The following is a 21,264-nucleotide window of genomic DNA, read 5'->3' on the forward strand; positions in this document are numbered from 1 at the left end:
CCATAATCCACAGCTGAACTCTTACAGTGAAGGTGTCTGCAAGTAGACTGACACCTTTTAGAAGCTAAACCCCAGCTGAGGCCAGGAGATGCCAATGAGATGTTAGCAAGCAGAGAAGGAGTAATGGTGTTCTGAATCTTTATGAAATTGGGTTTTTTCCTTTTATATACTACTCAATATTTCATAGTCTCTATGTAGATATGAAAGATGCAGACCATCTAAGTCCAACTCAACAGGTTTATCTTTTCATGTGCAAAGGGCCCTGAACAAAGTTCTGTGGATGCCTAGGAATAGACAGGTTCCTGTGGGCTGCTGAAGTATTATGGATGGGGAGGGATTGCTTTGATTGTGCATATGTAAGTCTGTGCCTTTCTTCCATTTGTTTTCTGGGAGATTCTACACCAAAACATTTGCTGCATTCTTTATCAGTGTTCCTCAGCTTATCTGTCTTTTTTAATCCTCACTCTCTCCCGCAGACAGCTTGGCTTGCTTTCCAGGGTCATTGAGTTTGAGCTTTCACACTTTATTTTTACAGTAATTAAGCCTTGTGTAATATTCTTGCTTTCTTTTGCTCTCTTTCTGTGACATTTTCTAGTTCTGGCTTCTCTTCTTTTGCTCTTTTGCTGGAGGCTCCAAGTTTGTTGGAAAGGGTTTTGCTGCCTGCAGTGCACACAGAATAAAAGTGCTGTGGATTTTTGCCACTAGACATCTACAGCACAGCTGCTTTTGTCTGCAAGGAACTAGAGCCAGGAACTTTTTTACAGCTGGTACTGAGAGCTCCAAGTGTCAGGATGAAATTAGGAGATGCCAGCATTTCCTTCACCTTCCTCAGCCTTTCTCTTTCTTCTAATGGTTCAGAAAGACTATAGTAGCCTCTGCTGCTCAAAAAGATCAAGGGAATGGCACTCACATTTACTGTTTGACCTCAGATGAAATCAAATTCCTCTGTCTTTCTAGCTATGTGATGGTTTTGACCAATGGAAGATTTATAGGAAGAAAAACCTTCAGGGAGCAAGACAAAAAAAAAAAGGAAACAGTGTGATGGAAGTACCAGAGGTGGATGGGGAGTGTTAAAATGGGGTTTGGGCATCCCAATTCTGCCTTGGCAATTAATAAAGTTAGGGCTTTTACATCAATCCAAGGAGTACTCAAATGAAAGGTAACATGAAGAATTGTTAAAAATGGAAGGAAATGGAGAATACAGTCAAGAAGAATGTACAATTTAATTTTTTTTCTATGTTACCAAACTGAAATTCAAATGCATCTGGAGGTTGGTCCTCAAAGACAAATCCAGAGGCTCCTCCACTAATAAGCTCCATTTGAAATTCCATAAGCTGTGAAGTAATTGTGATCCTCTGGCATTGAGCAATACTCACACATTTGAAAATGGGAAACTCACCACCTCACCTGTAGCTCTCCTCAAAACAGCAATGCTGGGTCTGAGAATGGACTGCTCAAGAGTAAGCAGTAAGTCTGTCTGATGCAGGAGCAGAAAGTTTGGATGACTGAGTGTCATGGTGCACAACGTGCTGCAGCTTTGTGCCTCTGAAATGTAGCAGTTGATAGCATTAGCTACTGCCTCATCTCCTCCTTCCAGCTGTTTGTTGTTTTGCTTTGCTTTGTTTAATTAGGCCAGCCTTCTGAAGGACAGGGTCATGCAGCAGTGATTCTGATGTTTAACTTCCTTCATAAAAACCACTGCTGTCAGGCAGCACTGGGGCTGGGGTGATTACCAGATCCTTTACATAAATCACTCTCCTGAAACTAATTTTTCCTAATAAGTTTTTGTATCAGTGTTCTCTTTATTATCTCTCCCTGGGAAGTCTTGCTGTGTGTCTCAAGACCCTCAGTCTTTAAAGGAGGAGGCTAAACAGAGGCAACTCATTAAGTATGGACTGTATCACAATGGACTGACTGGTGCTTTCCTGTGTCCCTCTAAATAATTGGCAGGGAAATGCAAGGTATAATAAAGTGTTTTGTTTTTTGCTTCTTTAGCATTTATAAAGGATGCCTTCATATGACACTGTCTTTTTAATTTCATATCTCCTTTCCTCTCACAGTTTTTATTCAGATTTACCTTCTTCTTTTGTGTCAGATCCTTACTGAAAGGAACCCGGGGCTCTTCTTCTCAACAGCGTGTGTCAGGGAGGAAGTAGGGGAAGAGGGATAAAGGCAGGGTAACTTACATTCCATTCTTTGAGGGTCTTGGTGATGATGAGTTTCTTTGAGGTTTTTTTATTTAAATACTTGAGTGTTGAAGGAAAGGAGTGTGTTGACATTTCTATTTGTGATTCTCCAGTATTCTTGACTGAATTAAACAATAGGAAATAGGGTAACAAAGGCTTCATACTTTTCATGTTTAGAAAATAAAAATCTGTTTGGGCTAAAAGTTAAAACACAAGACAAAAGAAAAATAATATTTAACCATGCATCTTTGTCTCACATGTGCTAGAACCAGGATGGGCATGAACCTTGAAATATGCAGCAGTGCACGAGAATCTGCTGTGGCACTGGGACACATGGCATGTCCATTCCTACAGCTAATCATTCTCACACAGACAACAGCCTTTTCTGGGACAGTGCTGCCCTTCTTGTTTGCTTATTCAAGATCTGTTTTTCAGTTAGCAATGCAGCCTGTGCTTCTACCAAGGCTGAAATAACTTTTGCTATTAACTGCTCAATCCAGCTAATAAAAGTTTAATTAAATCGGAATCTGTTGCCTGCAGGTCCACTAGGACATCAAGAGCCCCTGCTCTCTCCTCACTTCTGCCTGTTCATGGCTGTGGACTTCCACTGGATTGGCTTCATTGCCTTCCATGGTTACTCTCCATTTGTACCAAGGTCTCAGAACAGGAATGTCACACTAAGCATCTGGAAGACACTGGAAACAGACAAAATATATGAGTAATTTTCTTTTTAGGTCTATGGTTTATTCTGTGGAAAATCTTTATCTTGGAGAGTGGTTTGAATGCTGTTTGGGAGATAGCTTCATCTAATTATTTTAAAAACCTATTCTTATGTAATTAATAATTAAAACAACAGCATCAAAAGACTGATTGAGAAAATTGGTTTAGATTCTTCATAGTCAAATCCCCAAACAGTCATACACACAGAGAGAAATCCTGTGCATGGGAATTCAGCAAGGCTTTCTACCCAGGAGACTTTCAGCCAGCTATGGAATTGTCATGCTCTTTCCACCATTATAAATACAGCTTGGTGAGCATCATGGGACATCCCATGTTCTCAGGGCTGCATGGACTGTGTGCACCCTGCAGGTACACAGGTGGGTGCAAGCATCCCCACATGTATGCCAGCATAGTGCCATTGGAACAGCATTCCTGTCTTGCAAAGCATGCCAGGAATATCCTCAGTGGATGGATTTGCTATTATTAACTAGAATACCTATCAGCAAATGAGGTGATTTCTGGCTTGGTACTAACAGAGATCACAAGGCTGTAAGGACAAAGAACAACCTGAGCTGTTCAGTGAAAATGAGACCCTGAGAAACAGAACTTTACAGAGGACAAGGGAAAGGGAGGGGTCAGTGGCAAATAATCAGCCAAGGCTTGCACTCATCATTGTGACAGGCAGGATAAAATTGAGATGTCACTTTTCCAGATGCCTATCAAGTTCTCTTTTATCTAAGTCCATAAATATGAAGCTACAGAGCCTTTCCCTCCTCATTTGAGGAACTTCCCTTTTTCCTTCATAATTTATATGAATATCAGTGCTTGGGGAAGCAAAAGATTAATAGCAACTGTCTGTGGCAAGCAGAGTGCAGGCAGGTTTCCTTTGTGCAGCTCTGCTGCTCTTCTCACCTGCAGCACCTGCTTTAGCTTAGTCCTGAGCACCCATATGGCTGGCAGTGCCCAAACCCTGCTAGCCCAGCCCTACTCATCCACAGAGTTCTGCTGCTCATGCAGAAAGATGTATAAACATCTTTCAGATAAACAGAACCCTGTCCTGCTCTTTCTCATGCTGTTCCAGTCTTTCTCCTTCACCCATCTTGCCAATGCAGCTCCTGCTAATCCTTTGCACAACACTCAGTCTTCATCTGAGTCCTGCAGGATCACTTCCTCCAGTTCCCCCTGTCTCTTCCTTACAATGCAGACCTCTTGCATTCATCTCTATCCTGCCCAGCAACCCCAACCTCACAAATGGAGTTCTGGATTTTCACAGCATCTTTGCTGAGCAAACTTGGATTTGTCAGCCACAGAAACATCATCATAAAGGGTACACAAACACCACTAAGATCACTTTAGTTTATCTTAATCCAAACACATAGTCGCCTGTAAGAGCTGAAATGAGGGATGTGGGGCTCCAGGCAGTTCTCCAAAATGCAGTTTATTGGATCCAAGACGTTACAGCAGACCAGGATCATGGGTGACAGAGCCTGTGCCTACAGCTGTCAGCTCCAGCTGCAGGCAGGCCTGGAGACCCTTTGGTTTTGGTTACAATGCATTATATGCTTTTCTTTGCATCTTAATACAGTAGAACCAATCTATACCTTAACTTTTATCTATAGCCTGTCATAACTACTATAATTACCATATTCATGTTACTATTCTCCAGTCAGTAAAAGTTAGTACATTACAGTTTAAGCTAGAAGTTGTTTTTCAGTTTTCTTGCAGTGGAAAATTCTGAGACCTTTTTTCTACTTGCAACTTTGCTGACTTGTTTGCCTGTGCCATCTTTCTGCTTGGTAAAAACATCTTGTTTGAGGTGGGTTTATCCTTTGCTCTAAGCCATAAAAACCCCTTCTACCTAACCTACCCTTTGCCTTCTTGGTTATCCAGTAAGACTGGCTCAGCAATTCTTTTCTTCTATATCAAAACTTGCTTCCATCTCTATTCCTTCATCAGACTCAACATTTAAAAATCTTTCTGCTAAGCAAACATATCTGTGAGACTTTCTTGTCAAACTTTCATCCTTCCCAACAGTAGCCTGTGGGATGGCAGCCACTCCATGGTCTGCCATAGGAGATCTCCCCAGCTAGCAGAGGGTAGTGGTAGTAGACAAAACCAACTATTTCAGTTTAAACAGGAGAATCTTCCATTGCAGCGTTAATATTGATAAATAAATCTCTGAAGTTTGTGCCAAAGCAAAGCCACTGCTGCTGCTCACCCCACAGCCCCTGCCACAACACATCTGCTGCTACAACAGGTCAGGAACGGAGGGGCAAAAGAGGATGTCTAAAAGAGTAAGAGAGAGAGAGAGAGAGAGAGACTCCTCCTAAAAGAGGAATCTTTTAGCCCCACAGACTGTGGTCTGAAGGTTGATACTGAGGAAGGCTATGCTTGATTTGAGTTGCACATGTAACTGTGGCTCTCTGTTTCAGTGTAGGGCAGGAACTGGTGACAGGTAGACAGCATTTTGCCTGCTTCAGTCTGCATTTTGCTTTCCTACTGAGAGCTCCCACCTGTGGTTTTTCATGTTCTGTCAGAAGTTTCCCAAGCTTGACTCCTCTTGCTTAGAATGCTCTACTTAGTTTTTCATTCTTGTAGCATGACTTCTTTTTTGCTTACTCAGAGTTTCTCCTAAGCTATCTCTGTGGCATTTGTAGTCCCAGGTTCAGAATGTGCTCATTTACTCTTTGATGCAGAAAACACAGGCCAAAAGAGCTGACTTGTTTTCTGTATTCATCACTGCACCACTAAATAAAACAATTAAATGTGAAATTCTTTTAAAAAACCATTGGGCAAATATTCCTTTCCATCTTTCCTTACTGATGATTTTGTTAATTCAGTGGGTTTCTGAAACCCATGTAAGTCACCAGCTATAAAAACCGAGTAGAGGTGACATAAAGCACATCTCACTCAGACAATTCAGAGACAATAGTGAGTGACTATATATATTCTAATCAGGATATTCTAATATATTCTGATATTCTAATCAGGATACAGGTCTATCATCCTACCTATCCTACTGTTCAGTTCATGCTGGCATGCCATGCTCCTTGTCCTCCCAAGAGATGTCTGGGAATTGAACAGCAGAAACTTTCCTCACAGCCTTGCTCTCAGCACTGCTGGATTCAAACAAAGCTACTACAGTGTAGCTCTCACACTCTGCTCTCAAAGCAGAGCTGTAGAACGGAGGTTTGGGGCAAAAAGAGGTTAAAATAGCAAGTGAGGAAGAGGAACAAAGGTGAACTCAGTAAGAACAAACTAGAGGTGCTGTCTGGAAGAAGCCAGTGAAGTTTGGAGAAGGACTCTAAGGTCTTTTCCTGAAGGGCAGTAGCATTCTTGCTATCTTTGCAAAAGACACTGTACTACAAGGAGGCACTCAGGTCCTAACTTTTCTTTGTGACTTTGACAGAAAGATTAGTAATAGAGAAATGCCATTAAATTGGTCATATTTTAACTGTTTTTTTGTGAAATATCTCCAACCAGTGCCACATTGGATACCTGGAGAACAGTTACTAATTTTGCCTCTGGTTAGTGCTCACCTCAGGGAATTCAACACAGCAAATAACACCAGAATGGAGAAATAAAAAAAATAGAGCTGGAAGATAATGAAGAGAGGGTGAGATCGTGGTACTCCAAGATCCTAAGTCTTTTCAAACTGAAGAAATCAGTATCATCCTACAGTACAAGCTGAGAGGAGAAAGTAACTAACACAAATAACCCCCTCCTGGTAAGAGAAAGAAACTCCATAAACATCCAAGGCACATTCACATCCTGAAGGCATGCTTGCCCTCTCCCCTGCCACCTCTGCTGCTAACAAATGCAGTCTAGTCTACACTGAACACACCCACTGACTGTGGTACAAGTTCTGTAAGAATTCCCTGAGTGTTCCTGCACTCATCCATGCACCAGAGTGTGCACAGAGCACTTGGGTCTGTGAACCACTGGGTCTGCCCCAGCATAGAATGGGAAACCAGGCAGGATGGAGGATCCATTTCAGAGTGATGTCCCTGGGTAAAAGCTAATCAGGATAAGCTAATGAAACTTGTTACCCTCAAACCCTGTACCACAACCAGGAGGGATGAGCAAACACAAATGCTCTTCTTATTACTGGACATTAAAATTCAGCCCAGAATCCAATTAAGCCAGACACATCCATCACACATGAGCTCTTCTTGGGTGAGGCAGGAAAGATCTCACAGCACAAGGCTTTGCATGACTTGGTGATTGCATGTACTGCTGTGATTGTTCCAGGTGATGAGGGAAAAAGGGCACGGACCCCTCTATGGCTCCATACCTAACAGGAGAACAGGGGGAGGGGAAATACAGCAGTGAAGAAGAAAGTGTGTCTTGCTAGGCAGGGTTTTTTGAAGAAGGTCCTCTGTCAGCTTACTGACGTGCACTTCTGTGTGTGATAATTACTTTTTGCTTCCCCAGGCTGCATGCAGTGCCTGCCTCTGTAAGAGGCTTTTCCTTTGGCTTCCATGAGAGGAATATTTCTGGTGTCTTCCTTGTGCTTGCTAAGTTTTCTGCCATCAAAGCAGAGTGAAACAGCAGACAATAGATTCTTAACCTTCCTTTTCTCTTTACCCCTCATTGTTCTGTGCAACTCATAAATGGTTCATTGCTGCAAGAAACCTTGCTGGACTTGCATGTAATACACATCCACAGCCCTGCCAACCTGAAACCAGGTGTCTCAGTTCCTCCTCAAATTCAGTATTCAGTTTTGTTTCCAGCCCCCACTGCTCATTCTTTCTAGTGTGCATAACTGACACCAATCATGAATGTCTGCTTAAGACTTTTGACCAAATTACAGATCTTTAATTGGCCAAAATTATTTCTGTTATCAAGCTGTCCAGGGAGCAAATCAAATTTCATGATTTAGAGGAACATTATTTATGCCATAGAAGTGACCGGATAACATTTAACGCTTCTTGTCCTGTTTGTCTCTTTCTTTCACTGTACCTACTTGACAGATAAGAGCCCTGGGACACAGGTTTTACTCTCAGCTTTGACTGGTTGGGTGAACTCTAGCAAAATGTTTTCCATGTCTTCATTCCCTCCTGTCAAATGAGAACTGCCTTTGTAAGGACTGAAGGGTTTACTGCTAGACAGTAATGCAGAAGAGACATTATTATTATTGTTATTATTATTACTTACATTTGCACGGTATTTCTATTATTCATCCTGCTACAAGACCTTTCCAAGGTTAGAGGTATACTAGAGCTTACCTGCTTGCTACTTGGTGCACTTTTAGATATTGGTAGGGACATTTACTAGCAATATTCCACATGTGAGTAAGTGCATTACTTCCTAAAGCACTTTAAAATGTAACATTAATGTGTATTTGTGTTCATCTCTTAAATGCAAGTGTTTCTGGTGGCAGACTGCAGTTTCTTTCATAGCAGACTGCAATGAAGCCTTGTAAAGAACTGCAGCAAAAACATGGGGTTTGATTCCTTTTATTTTATATTACTATTTGTGCTTGAGGTAGCAGGATGTAAATTGCTTAGTGAGGATTTGTCAGCATCTCAAACCTACATCACACAAAAGAAAACAATTTCACAAGATGAAGACAATGGAGAAGGAGGCCTGTTATCAATGAGACAAAACAGTGAGAGGTGTGTGAGGATGAATTTACTCTGGCATGTGAACAGGGAAAACACTTTTGTTCTCTGTGTGTGTATCCTGTGAGGGGACCCCAACATTTAACCTGAAAAACAGAGGTATTAATGGCAGGCAGAGACATCCCAAAAATTGTGCTATCTGCAGACGTACTCCACTGTCCTCTCTTGGCACTCTGGGTGTTTCTTGGAGATCTCCCAAGCGTTATCCAGCCAGGTTAAACTGCATTGCTTTATGAGATCTGATAAACCTCTCACCCCACAGTGATGAGAGCTAGTCACATGAACTCTGGGCATGCAGCAGTGGGCTCCTTCCTTATGCCTAGGAGCTGCCTACTGGGCTTCAACCAGTTGGTACCTGTTAAGGATAAAAGTTTAGTGTTTGCTGTTTATTATTAATTTCTAGCTGATGAGAGGCTTCATAAAAATGCAACATAAACCCCTGTCATTCCTTCCCTCCCCCAGCATCATTACAGTTGCACATGTAAATGAACCACACATTCAAAAACTTCACAGGAGCCTCTGCTGCATTCTACAGTTTCACTGGGTCTTCTCCCCTTACCCTTGTAACTCCTCCCCACTGCTGCCCACTCTTCCACCACCTCATAGCCTCCTGCACAGACATCCTCTGCTGAAGGCCAGGTTATGGCATATCCCATCTCTGAGTGCTGCAGAGGCTGCAGGGAGCATGCAGATGTGCACACTGCTGCGATGCACTCCTGAGGCAACGCTCTAGCCACGCTGCCAGGCTTGGGATTTGAACACTGAGTTAATATAGACTCAAAGCCAGCCTGAGGGTTGCCCTTAGCAGAAAGCAGAGACACTGTAGATGCCTCTCATCCTCTTCTTCTCCTCTTCCCCTGCCACAGTACTTCCTTTCTTCTGCCTGCCTGTAAAATAACTTGCTGAAAGCAAACAGTTGGGCAGAAGTCTGATCCCTGCCTTAAAAACTAGTAGATTCTTTCTTCCATTTTAGGGATAAATACCTTTAAATAATACCTTTAAATGTCTGAGATTCAAACTTTTTCAAACTGAGATTCTAAATACCTTAAAATGTCTGAGATTCAACCTTTTTGCCAACACTTTTCTTCCAACAAGGGTACAATCTGGCATTCCCTATCAGCTTGCACACATGGCTGTAGGAGTCATGGTAAATGAGGTGATAAAGGTGGTGTAATAGTTCCAGTCAGAGCATGTCTAGTGAGGAAAATATTTCTCTATTCAGCTTAACAAAAGAGAAACTCACCCCTTCCTCAGCAGAAACAAGCAAACAGCATTGGATGGTCCTGAAGCTAACATGGGGATCACAGTCCCTATAGGAGTAATAAAGAATTCTTGGGGGAAGCTTTACAGCAGTTGGCTGTGCCATCCCAAATGGGTGTCATGGCAAGTAGGCAGAGAATCTGACAGTATGCAGAACTAACTCTAACCAATTCCAGTGGTGGGATGGAAGTCAGCTCAAGAACATCTGTAACATCAGATGTGTATCAGATGTTATCTCATGTCTCTTCCAATTTGAAGCCACCTAGTTAAGTGAATTCAGCCAAGCAGATTTGCATTTAAGTGGTGACAGAATCTGTCTCTTAGACCTACCTAGATTGTAAAATAGCATGAATTACTGAGCCATGCAGTCTATCTACTTCAGAAGTTTGACTGGACATAGATTTACTAGCACAGAACATTGTAGAAGAAAATAACTTGAAGAGAGGTCTTTGGTAAGGGAATCAGTGAATCCTGAGAGCAAAGGTAGGAGATTCCTCAGCTTCCCTGCTAGTTCAGATGAAGCTCAGTTGTCCAGTGTCCCTGGATATCAGGACAAATCCAGATATTCAGCTACTATGGTGAAGGGGGCCATGTGAGTACCTAGGCAGACAATTTATTGGTGCCCTACAGGGAATGGATTTGCAAATTAAAAAACAACAAATTAAAGACAAGGACATCTGTGAGAATTCTGAACTGACTGAAGAGCTGAACTGCCCAAAAGAGGCAGAATCAGGATTCCTCACGGTGGGGGAAAAAAATCAAGAAAAGAGGGCTGAGCTTGGTTCCTTAACTGAGGTAAAAAGAAAGGAAATAATCTCAATAAATATGGAGAGATACCCTTCTTTTCAAATATGCTATGACTTCAAAATTTTGTGAAGAACCTTAAGGCCAAACAACCCTGCTCCAGGCGGCAGATGGAAGGATGCTCCATGGAGGCAGGGTCCACCCAGGCACTGCAATACCAAGATGCTGGATGTTGAGGTTGAAGAAGAAACAGTGTAAGAACAATTCTCACACTGGAGCAGGATAATGTGAACCACTTTAGAGGAGTGCCTAGAAACCAACATGGCAAACAGATTGACAGCAATGTCCTGAATTTTAATAAAAGGTCAGAATTTGAAGAAACTTCTGAAGTTCAGCAAAACCTGAAGGATATCACAAGCTTCCTTAAGATCTGTATTAATTTCAGTGTCAATTTTCTACTTCTCTTGAGAATGACATAGATGCTTTAGTGAGCTTCAGCAAATATAAACTCTCTAGCAGTAACTTCCTCAGCAGCAGCCCATGCCCATGCAAACATTGGCAGGTGGAACAAGATAATCCACCAACTTCATATGGAAAGCCAGGAGGAGCAACAGACTCCATTGCCAGTGGTAAACCTCTACCCGTGTGTCCCCTGAAATGCTACAGTAATTCCCCAATTCTTCATTACCTTTAATATTCCAAGACTTTTAAGCAGCTATTAAAAGAGAACACCAGCTCCAAGACAGGGTCACAGATTTGGAGTGGACTGTTCAGCCATCTGATGTACATTGCTTCATTGATCTAGGACTTGATCTTTATTCCCTGGGTTCCTAGGCAAAATGTGAGTTCTGTGACCATATATATTTTCCTTTTTTTCTTCCTAGGCCTGTGTGTCTCTCTTTCTCTCTGTGTGTATGTGTCTGTGTTGGTTTCTGCTTTGTAACTGCAAATCCTACAGAGAGTTTCAACCAAGTTTGAGTCAGTTACAGTGATTTCAGAGATACTAACCTCTAACAAGTTCCATAAAAGTAGCTGGCGGGGTGTAACAGAGAGAACTTTGTGGGTTCTCCTATGAGGAAAAGGCTGCTGCTGAGTGAACTGAAGCCATTTCTCCACAGAGAAGTCTCCATGTTGGAGTGAGATGTTATAAAAGCCTCAGCACCAGGAGAAGCTTAGATCAGAACTCACATCTTGATATGCATCAGAAAATGTAACTGTGACACAAATCTTCTGGAAGGCAAGCTTCATTAGTTCTGCAGATCACAGAACCCCTTGTTTTCAGCTGGAAGAGGGCAGGAGGGATAAGATTTAATTTTGTATTTAAAATCTCTTCAATTTCATCAAAATGGTCTCTCTTAGATGTGATTAATCATGGAAGATATTGATCCACTTCTATTTCTCTCAGAAAGTGCAACTTCAGACCACATGAAAATAAGGGCTGAGCAATGAGCATAAAATAATACAATAATACCTGTGTAAGAAGCAGGCTGAGCAAACACAGCACAGAGAAAATAAAAAAAAATTCATTATCTAAAGAGCAAATATGCCTTTATAACCCTGAAGCAACAAAACTCCTACCACCTTGTATTAAAATACTGTAAGAGAACATCAGAAACCTATTACAGGGAGAATGAGAATGCTGCTTAATGGTTTTCTCATTGTTCACTATTATCTCTGTGCATTGCTATCCATTGCTACTATCAGCACTCATTTGCACCAGTGGAGGGATGTGTATTTCTGTGTGAGGAAAGATACACAAAATCTGGTTCCCATCCTCAGGTGATGCAAATTGTCAGGGCTGTACTGACATCAGTAAAGATGCACTGATTTCCTCCAGCAGATGATTTGCTTTTCTGTATGTAAAAAGCACAGAAACTAGGTGCTGTTTCAGCTTGGCTCTGAGACACTGCTGTGGACAAATGCTCATGCAAATACATTCTTTTTATGTGCAAATATACATATTGCTTTGCAGTACACATTGCAAGAAAGGACAGGAACTTTAGGCTGCTTCCTATGCTGGAATTTAGAAAAAGGATTGTTCCTGATCTACCTGCCTACTCCTGTCTATAACAATAGATCTCCAACGGCTTTGTCACAGATCTTAGAATACATAAAGATGAAAGGGTCAGTCCAGCATCACAAGTCTGTTAAAAATAAATTTAGGAGGCATTAAAGTTTGATTTTAGGACTGCTAGTCTAATGCTTGAACTGAGATCTTAAATAGAGCCATTGGGCAGAACAAATCCAACAGTCAAGACTATCATATTCTCACCAAGGGCTTAACTAAATGAAATTATATATTCCAGAATAGATGAACACAAGAATAATACCAGTTTGTTTCAAGTTACATCTCTTTGAGGGGGAAAAAAGGAATATATATATATACGTGTATATGTGTATGCATATATATATATATATATATACATAATGTTTGAAAAAATAGGAAAAAAAGAGAAAATTTTCAGACTCTGTCTTTATATATGACTTTTATTTTTTTATTATTTGCTTTCATGTGGTTCCATGGAATGTGGACCAAGTAACAAGCACAGGCTACAAGTAATTCTAAAGCAAATAAAGTATTTTCCATCTCTTAAACAGAGAATTATTTCTGGCTTTCTATAACGTTTTCCTAAGGGAGAAAAAAAAAAGGTTTCATAACTGAGACTGGAAAAAGGAAATAAACCACTGCTGAACTAGGAAAGAAAGAAGAAAACAAGCAATCTAAAATGGCATTTATAGGGAAAATAACAGAGAAAGCAGAAGATGAATAAACCCTATATACAGAAAGATTATGAAAGACAGGCAGTAGCTCTTTTTTCCTGTTTCAACCTGCATTCCAAGGCAAAAGGAAAAAAACTACAGCTGAGAAATTTCTACAGTCTAATTTATATATTTGTGTAGAGGTATTTTTGCTTGCAGAAGTGCACATCATTTTATCATGTGAACTTTTTTTTAAAGAGTAAGTAGATGCCATAATTAATAGAAGACCCAAATTCCAGCTGACAGGCTCTGTTCTGGCACTATCTAAGGACTAGATGAGCATCCTGAAGTGAGATTTCTCTGATTTATTCTGACTAAAATTGTAAATAATTTCAAATATGGTGTTGGTGGGAATGTGTGCAGTCTCTCTCACATAAGTAGATAAGTAGATATCACCTTCTGCATGCACAAACTGTTTGAACCATGCCTAAACTGTATGTTCCTGTGCACATCATTTAATGAAGGATGTGGAAGTTGCTGCCAAGAGTGGGACAGCCAGCCCAAGAGCCACCTGGCACTGAGGCCCTGGCAGAAATTCTCAAGGACATTGTTAACACCGACTCAGCTGGGACATTTTCCCCTTAATACTTTTCCAACCAGCCCTGTGTGTATTATTTTGAATGCTAACTGTGTCACCATGTGAGTCCCCTGGTCCTAAAGTCTTCTCACAGAGCTTTAACTTGGATCTGCCTGGGAAACGACAGCAAATGGGTCCACACAAAGCATATGGGAGAAAGGTTGAGTGACATAAAAATGTCACCATCTTATTAAAAAAAAAGCAAAAAACCCCACAAAATAATGCATTTGTGTCCCTTCTTATTTAAGTATTTTAAATTTCAGCTTTTGGCTGTTGTTTTCAGCCCCCAGCTCATCTTGCTAAATTATGAGTACAAGTCTTTGCTATTCCAAAGCATGCTAGACATTGTTTCACAAGAATTCCTTCCTTGATATTACTCCCTGATGCTCCCATCCCACCAGGAATATTTTCCACAATAGAAATTTCAGCCTTGACACTATTCTGCTCTGGCTGGGACTTTATACAGCATCCTACTGAAGTCTTCTCCCTGTGGAAGTCCTTGTGCTGTCCTTACTCAGCAATTTTATAGCTAGAACTTCATCCTGGACCCTTGCTAAGCTAAATGCTTTTCCATCTCTCACTTCATCTATTATTTCTGAAATATTGTCATGAATCACTAACTCCATACTCCTCTGCCCAGCATTTTACAGGCCCTGCTGTAGGTAAAATGCAAGTTATAAAGTATATGTTATAAAGTATGTCTTAGCTGATTGCAATGAAAGTTATAAAGTATGTCTTAGCTGATTGCAAGTATATGTTACATGTTATAAAGTATGTCTTAGCTTATTGAAATGGAAGTTATAAAGTATGTCTTAGCTGATTGTGAGTGTATGTTATATGTTATAAAGTATGTCTTAGCTGACTGCAATGGTAGCAGTATGGATGTATCTTTAAATTAGATGTAGTCAAGGAGAGTCTACTTTCTGTTTTCCTCTCAGTGTGCTCTTTATGCCAAAATCATCTAAGCAGGACTTTAGCATCTGTGAAGCTGTGCCAATGCAGACCTCTGTCATTTGAAACCTGCTTACAGCACTCAACTCCAAATAACTTCTGATGCTGAGACAGAACATTGCTAGCAGGGATTTGCAGAACCCAGGGCAGCACCAATGCAACTATTTCTGGTGTGTGAAAGCTCAGGGGAGTTAAACCCTGAAATATGCTGGAGGAAATCGGAGGCACTGAAAGAAGAGGGCAAAAGTAGCATTCCTTGTGTGCCCAAAGTGAAAAAATAATGGATATCTGGGGTACACGAGCCATTTGGAATTGTTCTGATCTTCTTTTTTAATTGCTGCAGGTTTTTTTTGTGCTGGTGCAATGCGCAAATATAGCAAAATATGTTAATGGTAAACCATAATATTTACAGTTGTTGTTAGCTCCCATTGAAATCAGTAGGATTTTTTTCTAATGTCTTTACCCTGGAGATAATCCACAGAATAGAACATCAACGCATAGTTAAAAAGAAAAATTATGGAAAACAGCACCTCTGCATATGCAATATCTTCATTTTAAAGTTACATAATTGAGCTTTTGAAATTAACAAAAAAACCAGCAAACAGTCTCAGAACACAAGAGCAATAAGTGACTCTAACATCATCTTTTAAAACTTGCCTCTTTACTAAGATAAAAAATTCTATCCTGATTCAGTACAAAATAAAATTATATAGATTTCAGTCTAAGGCAAATCCAAAATGAGCTTTAAGACCTCTGGGAAAATGTGACTTTAGAAAAATTCTTCTAAGAGTTCATGGAGTTTGTTTTACATGAGGAGTTATCTTGTAGACCAAACACAGGCTAATAATTCAAAGACAATACTTAGATCCATTATGTCATGCTAGACAAAGACTGTTTCTATGTCTTCTTTTCACTGCTGATGACATGGTTAAAGGAAGACTTTAATGCCACTTTAATACAGAATGTTTGTGAATTGCAGCCATGTCTTTTGATGGAAGGAGCTATAATGGATTATTAGCTATTGTTCTAATTGTATTTATCAGAGTGAGTTTTCCTGCTAATTCCTGGGCTCAGAACAGAAGTCCTTCTATAGACAGTTCCTACTGAGAGTTCCTCTGATAAAAGCCAGCAGGATTTGGGTCATTTAGACTTAATCTGCTAAATTCAACCCTGTGGCATTTCCCTGATACTCAATGAAGGGTACTGGGGATTGGCAAGGAAGGTTGTGCTCTGATAAAAAGGGATGGAAAATTTATATTCGCAGAATTTGCCGACACTTTGGCATGGTCCCTTAAGACAAGAGGCTGCCTGGTAAGGGTGATCTGAGCTATGCTAATTTGGCAACCTGTATTTTTGAAGTAAAACATTCCATGACGAATGACCTTATTTTTTTGTTTTTAAAACTGTGAGGTGCTTATGCAATAGCCTCCTAAGGTAGAAAGAGACAGATGCCGTGGAATAATAATCAGCCTAATTCTTGCTGAAAATCTCTGCAAAAATCTTTTTTCTTTGCCTCCTCTCCTTTCATGGGAAAGCTGAGTACCACCTTTCCCACACAAAGACATGCAGCAACAATTAGGGGCCTCTGCATAGGTCAGGAATGCTTCCATTTACAGAGATAATCTTGGTTTTGTTCCCTTTTAAAATGTAGGTTTTGGTTGGGTTTGGTTGTTTTGGTTTTTTTAAGCTTTAAAGAAAAAAAATTTGTCAATTTTTACAAAAACTAACAGCAAAAAAAAAGACTGAAGTTTTCTTTAAAATAAGAGAGATGCTTCTTTTGCAGAAGACATCCCTTGCAGAAGACTGTTCCAGCTGACATGATCAGTCACACGTGTCCAAAAGCTCAGGTCTTCACTTCTATCCAGAGCCTGAGGTAAGCTGGGCTGCAAAAAAACCCTCAAACCTGACTCAAAATGAGCAAAATCCATGGGCTGTGTCTGAGGTGAGAAGGACCAGAACAAGTCCACCCTTAAACATTGCCAGAACCTCCTGTTTTGTGAAGGCAGAGGAAATTCCATTACTGGGCAGAGAGAGCAGGGCACTGCCTGGGCGCTGCTTTAACCCCTGCTTTTAGCCCCTGTATCCCAAAACATGCTAAAATATCCTTTTTGTTCCATTTAGAGTGGCCATTTTCTGTAGTGAGCAGTCAGTCCTCTACTCTTGGCTAAGAAAAAAAAAAAAGAAAAAAGATAACATTGAATTTCAGAGTTTATAACAGGGAAAAACATGTTTGGACGTGGGGGGAGGAAGGAAGAGAGAGCAGATACCTGGTCTGTGCAGGTACTAACATATATGTCCCCTGCTGTCACACAAAAGCAAAAATACAACTCACAGGTTGGCAAGCTGAACCATAAGGTATATTGGGCATCCTGTCAATTGGTGGTGAAAGACTCATCACCCTCCATCCAAGCTGCCTTTAAGTTAGATTTTGCAGTCTCTTTGCTTTCCCTCTAACAGTCAGAGACGAGAGAGTGCGAAACTCAGTGTACAAAATCAGTGGGGGGAAAAAAAGAACCTGCAGAAATGAGAAATGTAGACTGTTTAGCATCTCTCATATTTCCTTTTCTATACAAAGATTTTGGTTTGCCTAAGCTATAGAAGGAAACAGTAGCAGTCTATTTTAATCTTCCTGAGTGAAGAACGCTGCAGGGATTGCTCTGTTATCCCCAGCAGCAGCCCTGACTTTCCACAAAAAGGCTCCATCCAACCTTCTCCCTACCTCTCTGAAACAGAAAGATCATCATATGATATACCAGCAATCAGCTGGGTTCTTAATGCTCTTCTCTTTCGTGCATTTTGGCATGAAGGAAAAAAACCCTACACTTCTTCCCCCAGTCAAACCCCAGTGCAAAAAGAGCTCAGATAAGGAGGAAGTCTTTAGTCTTATGCAGAGAAATTGATTCCTCAGTCTGTGTAATGACGTATGTTAGAAACTCTGTGCAGAAGCAAGGAAAGCCCTTGCCGAGATGATGCTTCTTACAGAGCCTTCACTGCAGGGAGTCACTCCTTAAAAAACAATAGCGTTGATTATGCATTTTTATTTGGGTTTCTTAGTGGATTGACTTGAGGGATTCAGACTATGTTATTCTGGATTTACACCAATTGGCATGAGTTCAGGATCTGGCCCCACTTCTTTTTTTAAACTCCAGCTATTTCATGATGAATAAGAGCCAGATCCTGCAAAGGCTTACTACCTGCATTAATACTCTGAGGAGCCCACTCACTTCCTCTAAGTTGTGATTGAAAAATTGAGTCTTACAGTGCAGTATTTTAGAAGCAAGCAGATGCTTTTTGGGATCCAAGCATGCCTTGACCGTTCGTATTCCTTTAATAGCCTTTCTTTCAATAGCAATACCTTCACTGATTTTCACAGAATCACATGATAGATGCTGAGCTGTTATGAAGTGGTGTAACTCTGCTTACACCAGTGGAAAACCCAGCTTGATGTTGTAGTTCTGCTTGTGTATTCAAAACAAACATGAGAGAGAAGGGTCCCTTTATTTAAATTGTCAGAAGGCTTCATTTGTGTGCTTCATATGTACTTGTGTGTTGTGCACTTCAATTGTTTTGACATCCCTATAACAAAGACGATAGAGACAATTTCAGGAAAGACATTTGATCTACTTTTACTACTTATGTTAGTTTCTTTCTTATCTAAAAGAAGCCACAGCAGAAACTATGCTCCTTCTCCTTCTAACTTTACTAACTCTGGCTTTCAACCAGAAAACATCCCCCTGCTTTCCAAGTGCCTAAACAAAGGAAATTACAATACTGACTGCAGCTGTAATTACCAGCTGGTGAACTGATGGCACATACTGAATACATAATCCAAGAGAATGTTGCTCTTCAACAGTAGCCCTCTCCACCTATAGTGCTGGAATGCTCATCCTTGTTTACTATACATTCATGCACACCCAATGCATTTCAGTATCCAATACTAGTAGTCAAGCTTTCTTCACTGAAGATGAGACACCAGCAAAAAATACTTTGTCCTTTTGGAGAGCTGGATCAGTGTCAGATGCCACGCACCAAAAAAAACCCAAATCCAAAAAACAAAGACAACCCACACGCGAGGGTGATAAGCACCCTAAATGTCAAACCTAAGCGCTGCATCTGTATACATCACGTGCAATGTAATGCACCCCTTACATCAGCGAGGGCAGGAAAACCCCAGCTCACTCCAGGGAGGATGGGGGTTTTTAGACAGATACCAGCAACTTAAGGCAAGCAGAAGCGACCACAGCGCTGCTGTGCTTTGCGAGCCTAAGCCGCACTCATCGTCGATCACGGAGTTATTTATTTCTGTCAGACAATGAGGGCACGATGCCGTGTGTGCGCTGCCCAAGGGGTACAGACACTTCTCCACGGGAATGAGCGCAGTGAAGCGGGAGGCTGATGCGTCTCGGAAGCAGCATCCTTGCTCCTCTTCAGCACCGTGCCTGCTCTCCCCGAGAACGCATCGAGGGAGGGATTCCCCACCCACCCACACACTGCCTCTCCCTCCTTGCGAGGCTGCACGGGGGTATAACCCAGTTCCCGGCTGGATGCGGGCGCGGAGGGAGCCGCCACCCCTGCCCGCCCCCTCTCCCCTGTGCACTTACTCCGCTCTCCGGCTCAGGACGCCTTTGCCGATGGCCTGGGGGGTCTTGTGCTGGAGCAGCGCGGCACAGCAGCCCTTGTCCCTGCCGTCCTTCTCGCCGGGGTGCTGGTGGGGCTGCGCCGCGGGGTGCTGGTGGCCGGCAGCCCTCCCGCCGCCGCCGGGCCCCGCCGGTGCCGCTTTGCCCGCGGGCGGCGGCGGCTGAGCCGGGAGCTGTTGGTGGTGCTGAAGCGGCTCGGACTGGCCCGCTGGCGGCGGCGGGGGCTGCTCGGCCGGGGGAGCCTGGGGCGGCTCGGCGGGGGCCGCGGGCGGCTCGGCGGGGGCCGCCGGCTGCTGCTGCTGCTGCTGCTGCCCGCGGAGGCTGCGGTTCTCGGTGCTCAGCTCGTCCAGCCGCCGCTCCAGCTCGTCGATGCGCTGGCGCTGGGTATGGATGAGGCTCTGCTGGTTCTGCACGATGGCGGTGAGCTCCTTCAGGTAGAGCACGGCGCGCACCGGGTTCTCCAGCAGGCTCTCCATGCCCCGGCCGCCGCCGCGGGCCCCGCCGCCCGCACGCCCGCCCGCCCGCCCTCCCGCCGGCGCTCCGGCGGCAGCGGCGGCGCGGGATGCGGGGACGCGCACGGGCACGGGCACGCGCACCCGCGCCGCCGGCGGTCGCGCGCTCCCGCGGCCGGGCGGGAACGGGAGCGGGAGCGGGAGCGGGCGGGAGGGGCCCCCGCGCGAGCCCGCCCCCGGCCGCGCCGCGCACGCGCGTGTGCCGGGAATCGGGAATCGGGTCCCGTCCGACCCTCGGTCCCGACCCGGCGGTCCCTCGGCTGCTCTGCCCGCCGCCGCCCCCCGCCCACCCCGCCGCGCCCCGGTGCCGGTGCCGCCCGGCTGCGCTGCCGAGCGGAGCGGCCGGTGCCGGGGCGAGCCCTCTGCGGAGCCCTTCGCAACCCCTCCAGTACCCGGGCTCCGAATCCCTGAGTGGCCTTTCTGAGTCTTGCTGTGCTTTCGTTATCCAGGATGCCTTTGCGATTTCGTTATCCAGGATGCCTATGCGATGTCTTTCTTTCTTTGTTTCTTTCTTTCTTTTTTTTTTTTTTTTCCAAAATGATTTGAGTAATTGTGTTTAGTTTTGGCTGCCGTGTTGATAACGTCCCTGGTTTTAGCTCACCTGATTAGAAACAGAATCATTAAGGTTGGAAATGTTCTCCAAGATCATGAACCCAACCTTTGACTGAAGAGCACCATGCCCCCTAAATCATTGCACTAAAAGCCATGTCTGCTTCTATTTGGGACTTCCACACTTCCCTGGGCAGCCTGTGCTTTAAGCCAATGCTTAACTACTCTTGCAGTGAAGAAATTTTTTGTAATATCCAACCTAAAGCTCCCCTGGAGCAACTGGAGATCGTTTCCCCTTGCGGAGTCACTGATTTCCTGGGAGAAGAGCCTGATCCCCACCCCACTACAGCCTCTTATCTGCAGGAGTTGTAGGGGGTACAAGGTCTCCCCTGAGCCTCCTCCCCTCCAGGCTAAACACCCCCAGCTCCCTCAGCCACTCCTCACATGGCTTTAGCTCCAGACCCTTCTCCAGCTTCGTTGCCCTTCTCTGGACTTGCTCCAGCACCTCAATGTCCTTCGTGTAACCTGAATGCAGGGTTAAATGTCTCAGAAGCAGTTTCTGAGGAAAAGGGATGTTAAAGGAACTTGCTTGGAATTTTTAGTGTCCTTTAGGTTCTTTGGAAGAAAGCTAGGGCTTATTGTGGAGTTTTGCTAGGGGTGTAGGTGCTGTGGATGTGAGAGCTGACAGGCAGGGCCTTTGCTGTTAGACTCCATGCAGGTTTTCTTCATTTCTCAAGAAATACC

The 21,264-nt window shown here is 43.1% G+C and overlaps 1 protein-coding gene across 5 annotated transcripts in view; it reads right to left on the bottom strand.

Moving 5' to 3' along the window:
- The window catches only part of IQSEC3 (IQ motif and Sec7 domain ArfGEF 3), a 99,663-nt gene extending 79,605 nt beyond the window's left edge, over positions 1-20,058 (bottom strand). For 2 of the 5 annotated variants that reach the window (XM_077178223.1, XM_077178222.1), the window contains exon 1: positions 19,424-20,058. In XM_077178223.1, the coding sequence (XP_077034338.1) occupies positions 19,424-19,935 (512 nt within the window). In that variant the 5' untranslated portion in view covers positions 19,936-20,058. The remainder of the gene's footprint in view (positions 1-19,423) is intronic. The other 3 variants (XM_054630963.2, XM_077178225.1, XM_077178224.1) reach the window with 3 other exon arrangements.
- Positions 20,059-21,264: the final 1,206 nt, after the last annotated feature.

Source organism: Agelaius phoeniceus, chromosome 5 (assembly GCF_051311805.1).
Source record: "Agelaius phoeniceus isolate bAgePho1 chromosome 5, bAgePho1.hap1, whole genome shotgun sequence".
NCBI classification, from domain to species: domain Eukaryota; kingdom Metazoa; phylum Chordata; class Aves; order Passeriformes; family Icteridae; genus Agelaius; species Agelaius phoeniceus.